At 39.5% G+C, this 9,394-nt stretch overlaps 1 protein-coding gene across 4 annotated transcripts in view; it reads left to right on the forward strand.

The window, feature by feature from the left end:
* The window catches only part of IFT81 (intraflagellar transport 81), a 63,050-nt gene extending 53,980 nt beyond the window's left edge, over nt 1-9,070 (forward strand). For 2 of the 4 annotated variants that reach the window (XM_034791057.1, XM_034791055.1), the window contains exons 15-19: nt 961-1,047; nt 3,197-3,268; nt 3,366-3,451; nt 6,465-6,510; nt 7,536-7,718. In XM_034791057.1, coding sequence (XP_034646948.1) covers nt 961-1,047; nt 3,197-3,268; nt 3,366-3,451; nt 6,465-6,510; nt 7,536-7,718 — 474 coding nt within the window. Of the gene's footprint in view, nt 1-960; nt 1,048-3,196; nt 3,269-3,365; nt 3,452-6,464; nt 6,511-7,535 lie in introns of all 4 variants that reach the window. The other 2 variants (XM_034791054.1, XM_034791053.1) reach the window with 1 other exon arrangement.
* Nucleotides 9,071-9,394: the final 324 nt, after the last annotated feature.

A 9,394-nucleotide genomic window follows, 5' to 3' on the forward strand; every position in this document is an offset into this window, starting at 1 on the left:
AGGTGCAGATTAGGTAAACTGTGGTGAAACTCTGATTGAGAAAAGCAGTTTGCAACATGAAAGTGGCCAAAGGGGTCTGGAACTCTTAAAAATCAACAATATAGCCATACTATCAGTCTGAGGCTTTTCCCCTCACAATAGTCATTTCTATGGTGATGACATCATCATCACAAAACAAAACATCATAATTAAGCAGTTGTAGCTGAACACACCGGTACCATCTTGAAGACGGCAATTTTATCCATTGGCTTTAGAAAGCTACAGGGCTGGGGGGGTGGGGGGGAGGAAGAAGTCATCCAGATCCTCAGCGGGTGTAAACTGTCCCACTTCCAATAAAAAAATGAAGCTCTGCCCCTTTTTTACCAGCTGAGAATTTGGACACACTCTTTTTGTAATTCATTTTAAAACATGTATCTGCAAATACAGGATAATTAAATGGGATTTAGTAACAATATGTACTCCTTGTAAGGGGAAGTAGGATAACTTTCATTGTTTGCTAAGAAGTTTTAATGTAACATCAATTTTTTCTTTCTTTCTGCAAAGGCCAACCTATTCTTGTTTTATAATGTAAATAAATGTCGACAAAATTGTATTTACTTGGAACATAATTGATCATCTAAACTATCTTGTAAGCTTAATGTTTAAAGAGCAAGTAAAACCTTGACACTTTGTGAACAACTTAGAAATTGAATCCACCATGTTAAAGACTTTGGATATAAATATCAAAAGGAAACTTGTATGTTACGTTGTAGTTTATACTACTGATCCTCCAATATGCAGGGCTAGAAGTGATATCCTTGTAATTCTACTCGTATGTCTGCTTGGTTTATGTAAGACACTGTAAGTGTGCCAATAGCTGAGGTTGAAGTGTGAGACTGACAAGAACTTACATTGCTTAGGTGCCTTATGTTACTAGACTGAAGTTTTCGTTTACATGACCTTCTGCCCTTTTCACACCAGGAGTTAACCCAAGAATGTGATGGAAAAAAAGGCCAGTATGACAGCTGTGCAGCAGGTTTAGAAAGTAATCGCTCCACACTTGAACAGGTAAGATCGTTATTACTGTATATTTACAAACTATGAAGAATATAATTCATTATGGGATAAATTCCCCCACCCTGTCTCTGGACAGGAAGGATGGCCCAGTGAGTGGGGCACTGGTGGGAGACCCAGGCTCAATTTCCTGCATTGCCACAGACTTCCTGTGTGACTTTGGGAAAGTCACTTAGCCTCTCAGTGCCTCAATTCCCCATCTATAAAATGGGGGTCCCAGAGAAGAGATGGGGATTGGAGGGATAAAACCGCCTATAGAAATGTCATGGAATGATGCCCTTGTAACTGGGATAAACGCAGCCCTTGCTTTCTGGACAAGGAAGACCCCAGTGCACGCAGGTTGGGAGTGACTTGATTTCCCCAACTATGCATTTCCAGCTCCACACATCCTGAGGTGCCTAGGTCTATCTGGAGTTGTACACATCTCCTGTTTGAGCACAACAAATGCATTGAGTGGGTCTTCCAGGCCCATCCAATGGAATCTTGTCCTGACCAGCAAAATTCTTTTTGCAGAAGATGCATCTGCCAGAATCCCTGCTCACTCATGTAGCACCTGCTAGGATAGCATTTGGCTGTTTGAATGTTAATGAGTTATTACCAAGAGAAATCTTCAAATGTTTATGTAATTGGAATGCCATTTTCACTAAATTAGCAAAACAAAACCAATGGTTAATGGATAAATGTAATGAAATGTTAAGCAGCTGCTATCCATAGGCATACAGAGTAATTGTTTTCCCTGAGAATTTAAAAAATGGTTATTATATGTGCCTGTTTGCATATTGGATAGATTACAGATATCACTTTTTATAAATATCCAAACATATACTTGTATGTCTAAGTGCTTGTCTACACCTAAAATGCTACAGCAGCACAGCTGCTCCGCTATAGTGCTTCAGTGTAGACACTACCTATGTTGGTGGGAGGAGTTCTCCCATCGCCGTTGGTAATCTGCCTTCCCAAGAAGCAGTAGCTAGGTCGACGGAAGAACTCTGTCAGCCTAGCACTGTCTGCCCCCGGGGATTAAATCAGTATAGCTACCTCTCTTGGGGGGGGGGGGTGGATTTTTCACATCCCTGAGAGATGTACCTTTACTGAGGTAAAATCCTAGGGTAGACCAGGCCAAAAACAGGGATTGTATACATACAAGTTTTGAACTGCTTTAACTATATCAATTTACAAACTGATGTAGTTAAATCCGTGCAATCCCCCAGTGTGTATGCAGATATACTAGTATAAACATCCTTGTAGTGGTCTAGTTTCTATTTCTGGAGACCAACCCTAACAGTTTTGTCTAGACTTGAATTTTAAGTCCTATTCTAACATATTAATTGATTGTCAGTTAACGTGTTAGCTAACATGATGGTACCTTCTGATGTTGACATTTCACAAATGTGTTCCAGGACACAAACCCTTATGACGTGAATAAGAACTAGGATTTGAGTCCTGGAACACATTTATGAAGTTTCAGAGTAGCAGCCGTGTTAGTCTGTATCCGCAAAAAGAACAAGAGTACTTGTGGCACCTTAGAGACTAACAAATTTATTAGAGCATAAGCTTTTGTGGGCTGCTGCCCACGAAAAAGTGGGCAGTAGCCCACAAAAGCTTATGCTCTAAGAAATTTGTTAGTTTCTAAGTCTAGACAAAACATTAAGGGGCCAAAGGGATTTTTTTTAATCCTTTCATTACCATTTTAAAAGGAGCTTTAATACTGGAAAACCCAAATGATTTCACCATTTAAGGTACTGAACAGTACATGGTGATATGCATTACCTTCATTTGCTGCTGCAGAATTTTAAGATCTTTTGGTTGAGACATCTTTTAAATATTTGTTTTAATTCTTGGTAATTTCTTATGAAGCTTAACTCATGACTGATGAGTGCTGAATGTCTCAAATTTAAATGGATGTAATCTTTATAGAATTCAAAGATTTTAAGCCCAAAGCAGCGAACAATGCTTTGCACAATAAGCAAAGGGAATTCAATTACTAATTCACATGACATTGACTGCAGTCAGAATTCTGCACACAAAATTATAGCAGGATGTTGCCCTAAACACTTCCAGTTGTACTTCATACAATAACAGTCTGTCTGCTGGGGACCTTCAAGAATACTGCCTAATAAAATAGATTGTTCTCACACTGCAGGAAGTAAAAGGGCTGCGTGAGGAGTGTATTCAGGAAGAAAGCTGCTATCATCATACTAACTGCATGAAAAAGGTAAGTCCACGAGAGAGAAGTCTAAACATGTGTAGGTGAGAATATTTAAGTAGGAAAGATGGTATATGTCTAAAATATGCTGTGTGTTTCCTTTTAGAATCTAGAAATACAACTTCAACGTGCTAAAGATGAGATGAAGACATATGTTTCCCCAGATCCACAAGACAGAAGAAAAGCAATTAGGTAAATGTTCTTGTCTGTCTCTTGTGTGTTAATTCAGAGGATTTTTATAAACTGAGCCTGAAGTTATAAATTTTTTCATTGGTATTTAAACTGGAAGAAAGAATTCACCATCTAAGCTTAAAAATACTATAATATTAAAAAAAAAAAATAAGTATCCTACATCCAAAAGATATTATTGTATATCCAGGAGTTCTCGCAAACATACCAAAAACCTTTCCCTTTGTGTTGGAGACTATAGGCCAGACAGTAGCTTTTAACTCAGGTTCCCGTTGGAGATGGATGCAAAGGTGTCTTGCTGCAGCTAAGCCCAAGGAGGAAATAATGGGTGAGTCAGCCAGAGTGTCAGCCAGATTTCCTCCAGGGGTTTCTGAAAGTGCACATTGAAGCAGCAAATTCATCACCTTTTCAAGGGAGTGTAGCATATGTTGTCCTCAGATCCTGACCAGCTCTTGCCAGTCTGATACAATAGCTAGCACTAGTACTGGTGCTTGAAAGGAGGAGTGCCTATGCTCAGAGGAGAATTGTGTGTTGCTCCTTGTACCCTCCTGATACCATTCACCCCAGCAGACACAAGTGGGTGCTACTGGAATATAAATATTTAATAATAATAACTGGTCACTTATGTGCAGAGAAGAACTTGAATGTTCTACAGAGGGGCCGTTATTAGTACACTAGAACTGAAACTGGGAATTGGTGTAGGAGAAAAGTGAGAGGGCCAAGTTGAGGGTGAAGAGAATTTAGTGAATATAACTTAAAAACACAAACCAACCTCCAAATGTGTCTCATCTCCTAATCTCTTTGTCTGTTGTATCCCTTTCCACCACTCAGCTCCCCTTATTTTTTATAAGACTGGATGCTCTTTAGGGCAGAAACTGCATCTTCCATTGTGTGTGGAAAGTGCACGGCACATGGCAAACACTACTGCCATCTGTCAGTAATGGTTTCATGGAATCAAGTAACTGTGATTGGGCAAACAGAGGAGCAAGTAGGGGAAATGCGGGAATTGGAACATGGTGAGTGGAGTTACGGGATTCTGAGCATTGAGAGTAAGACTTGAGTGGAGCATTGCCGCTTCTCCTGCTGTCACTGTTTCACTGAACCTTTGCTAAACATGAGAAAAGAAGCTAGATAAGGTAATAGTTTCTCTGAAATTATAAACATTTTATTTTGACCTTCTGTGAGTTCAGAAAGCATTCACATTTATAAGTATACTGAAGGCTTTGATATGCAGATATTTACAAAATGCAAAATAGGGAGAGAAAATGAGTTTCTAGACCTCCTTTCAGGATGTGTATGTATTTTCACTGGGCACTGGAATGTAAACAGAGCTAAAATGAACCATAAATAGAACAGCACTTTCCTAATAACATATTGAACAAAAAAGTCTTAATTCTGACCCTCTTTATTGGATATAAACTCTGTTCCATACAGTCAGTACTAAGGAATGTGAAAAGTTAATTTTGTTCTCTAAAAATAAAGGTTGGTTTTTTTTCTAATTAAGTTGCATTCATTCCAGTCATCATTATAAATAGTAAAGAAAAAGACTACCAAGAAAAAAGAGTTCTTGTTCTTTATCATTGTTTTGCAATAAACAGCTTTACTTAAAACAAACAAAAAACACATCCTGGGGCCAGGTTCTTAGTTGTGCCTGAGTAACATCCAGTGAGCTTGATAGGAAGGAGGAGACTTTAGATGGCTTTCTGCTCTTTTGATCTGGTGGGAATAGCCAGGGCCAGTTTGGCTCCTAGCACAACTTAGAGCAGCCTCATGGCTGTTCGGACTTACACACTGGCTAGAATGGTTCTGAGTTGCCAGAGCACAACATGCTCCAGCCACCCCATCTCCGGCCCCTAACACATCTACTCTGCTGAGAGAGCAGGAGCCAGGATCAGATGGCATGGAGCTCAAAGAATGTACTGGAGCTCAAAGATGGAGTAATCAATGGGAATGGGGAATGTATCACAGCAGATCCGCCACCCTTGCCTAATAATACCCTACTAGCACAACCTGCTGTGGTTTATTGATGTGTTTTATCCTTTTGGAAACTAGGATTTCCCCATGCTGAGCAATTTTGAAAGTTCTTTAGATGTTTGAACCACTCTGTGTTCCATGAACTCCCAAACCCTCTGCAGCTAAGTGTGCTTGTTCCACACTATCATACTTCGTTCTTAAAAGAGATCATGTTTCTTAATATCTCACCTAAATTTGAAAAATATGTAAACAAGGGCATAACAGCCTATCAGAATTTGTTATGATTTGCATATTCTATCATGTTGTCAGGTTTCATGTACATCAAGGGAATAGCTTCATCCACCGATGACAGCAACAGGCCAAGATTTTGAATATTGGATGTCAAGAGTGATGCTCCTACATCTATCTCTAGCCTGATTTTCAGAAGTGCTGAGCACCCAGCAATTCCTATTGAAATCCACTGGAGCTGCAGGATACTCAGCATCTTTGAAAATCAGGACACCAATGTTAGGTTTTGTCAAACATGAGACCAAATCCTGCTCATCTTGAACTCCTGAGTCTTCCCCTTTGCTCCAATGATATTATTTCCATGAGCGAAGCAGTCTGGATTTGAACACTGTATGGCATTTGTACAGAAGTATGAAACTGAGCAGTCTCCGAATACTGGCGACTTTAATGCAATATTAAAAAGGGTCTCAACCGTGCATTATTTGGGAGGAGCCACGTACCCAGACTTCACGTGGGGAACCCCAGAAATCAAACTTGCTCTGAAAGCTTAACAGTGACCTTATCCATTCGTGAATAGCATTTTATGCCAACTGCACAATTATGGGGGTCAAAGAAGTCCTGAAGCCTGATGATAAAGATGTTTCTTCATCTCACTCTTTTGACTTTCTTATTTAGGGGCCCTTAGATTTTGATGGTATCCCCATCCTGGCTATACTTGTAAACTTTCTACCACTTTCCATTTTTTCCCCACTTGTAGAGTTAATCTGTTTTATTACTTAGAGCTAATTAAAATTCTATTATGTACCTTCTTTAGAGAACAATATACACGAATGATCCTTGAACAAGAAAACCTTGGGAAGGTAAGGATGAGTTTGGGTTTTTTCACTTGAACAAACATGTTGCAGTTCGTACTTTTATTTGGTTCAATGTTCAAAACTGTGCTCATTCTTTTAAAAAGCATATTGCAGAACACAGAGAAAACTCCATTACTGTTGGCATCAGTAATGAATCCCCTGAAAAGATATCACACTTACCCTTCAGAGTTTGATTTCCTACAGAGCATAGCATGAGCTTCTTGTAAAAGATAGTCAAACAGCTTAACACAACAGCACATACCCTGTAAACCATTTGGATAAGAAACTGAAACATAGATATAACAAACTGTGCCAGCTCAAATTTGAAGTCGTATATAAAGCAACCTGTTGAAGTCAATAAATTTTAGAGCTGTCAGTCTTATCTTTATAAAAGGCTAATGATATCTTCAATGTAGTTGTGTTAACAAAAGCCGTTGTCCAAGTTTATTCACATGTGAAGTTCAGGCTAGTGAAGGGTTTAGCCATGCTATTTCAATCAGAATGTCCTCTTTTTCCTCTCTAGTTTTCCCTTTGAGTCAGTTTGCGAATGAATTTTACAAGTTTGTGTCACTATAGTTGAGAATTAATTGTAGTTTCTCATGTAAAAGTTTAATTTCAGGATATATAACTTCATGATCAGAATCCATTACAGGCTATAACTTGCTATGCAGTATCTCAGTCTGGAAGTGAACTGATTTTTTTAAAATAAACTTTTACAAAACAAATGGGACTCCCCACAGAGAAACTGGGAACACAGCAGGGTAAAGTTGCACTATATAAAAAATAGGGTGTTGTTTTCAAGGAGCTGCAATAAAATTAACATTATACAAGGCACACACATCAAAAACTCTACAGAGAATGCTGCATATCCATTTACAAGGAATGTTTTTGAACTTAACTGAATATTAATAATGTTTCAAGGGGAGAGGAAATGTTCTTTATTCACATTAGGCTACCTATGTAAGCTAACGTTTGTCATGTTGAACCTATCCAAAAATCTGAAATACGGTAACTTTATTTGTTCATAACAGAAACTACGAGAGAAACAAAAAGCTGTGCGGGAAAGTCATGGACCAAATATGAAGCAAGCTAAAATGTGGCGGGATTTTGAGCAACTGATGGAGTGTAAGAGAGAGTGTTTTCTAAAGCAACAAAATCAAACTTCTGTTGGTCAAGTCATTCAGGAAGGTGGCGAGGATAGGCTGGTATTATGAATTCGTTTAGAATTCCTGCTTCTTACCCCGTCATTTCCTCAGATCGTTCAATTGAATATTGCTTTGTTTTCTCACTGTTTCTACATAGGTTACTTTTAAATTATTTATTTTCAGTGGGTAATATAAGGTTGAAATGAACTTCCATGCAAAAAACCCTCTACATTATTTAAGTGCCAGGTTAATGGCTTAAGTCATATGGAGGGTCTTCGGTGAGCCTTCTGCACTGAGGTGAATTTCACTGTAAAGTCTATGGATCTTCCCAAAGAAACCAAGGGGACGGAATCCTTTCCCAAGGCCACAGAAAGCTGGTAGAGCTGCTCTTCAGCTGTTACTGTCGCCCTAACACTACATTTCTCAGGGGAAAGGATAGGAAGTTCTGGTCCACCCATTTCCTAGCTCGGCCCTCTCCTTCCTGCCTTGCCTGAATTCATTCACTATGTGCTGGTAAGCATGGAGCCATTGCAGAACCAAGCTCCACGCCATGCCAAAGGTGCACACACTCCACTCCCAATCTCCTTACACAACTGAAGTAAACTGATTGTGCTGCCAGAGGGACCCTTCATTGGCACAAAGACAGAAGCAGGATTTGAGAACAATTACTTGGATTCTGAGCTTTTTCCACTTTTTTCTTTTTAAATATGTGCTGTCTTCTAACTTTGCCCTGTGGTTGTATGTTACCCTCATGAAAACTTAAACTGGGGCCTAGGAAGAAATACAGGCCTAGGGTTTCCCCTGCACTGAGGCAGCTTTGTGCTGCTTTATTTATGCAAAGTGATTCTAAAGCAGTGATAGCTGCCCACAGGAGGATCATCCCAGTGTAGGGGCAATCCTCCAGTGATGTAGATCTGGCCCAATTCTTCCGACATAAATTAGGAAATGGAGAAGTGTTTGTGGACAAGACTTCCCTGCACCCTGACTAGTTGTCAGAATAGCCCCTGGAGGTCACTGGCAGCCTTCAGACTGTTCTGAGACTTCAGTGGATCCATCTGGTGCACAGCTGGCCCAGGATCAGAGGAGTGCAAAAATGGCTTGAAACTCTCCTTCACCCCTCCTGATTTTTGCTGTGCTCCTTGGCCAAACAGACAAGGGTCAGAGCTATAAAGTTATGTCATGAAGATCAAAATTCTTACTGCTTTTCTTATTTTCTTTTGGCCTGTAGAAAAGCCATTTGGAAATTTCTATCCTGTTTGAAATAAAATTGACCTAATTTTTAATAGTACCTTCAGTGTTACTTTGGATATAACAAGTATTTTAGCCTTCTCTGATATTTAACTATACATCCACTTGCTGCTTTTTGTGTGAACCCCTTCCCTAACCTGTATTTGCATTAAATATATTTAACAGAAATAGAAGAAAAAAAAATCTGGTGTCTATAGTGTGGCTTTGTAATTTTTTAAAAGTTTCTTTAGTTGATAGAAGTAATTGAACAGTCATTATTAAAGGCAAGGGCCTAAGAGGAAGAAGGCGTTTGAAAAGCTCAGATTCACTTCACAGAGTTATTTCCAAATTCTCCCTTTGGCAGCAAAAAGTGTTTGCAGCCATGCTAAGAAAACAAAGCCTTCAAATCCCGCACAAGCCTAAGATTTGCCTGGAGACAGGGTACAGTCCCCTCTCATCCCAATGTGGGGCCCCGCCCCTTGGCTCCTCTTTCCTCTTCAGGATAGATCAAGGGACTC

The sequence above is a fragment of the Trachemys scripta genome, chromosome 15 (genome assembly GCF_013100865.1).
Source record: "Trachemys scripta elegans isolate TJP31775 chromosome 15, CAS_Tse_1.0, whole genome shotgun sequence".
NCBI classification, from domain to species: Eukaryota; Metazoa; Chordata; order Testudines; family Emydidae; genus Trachemys; species Trachemys scripta.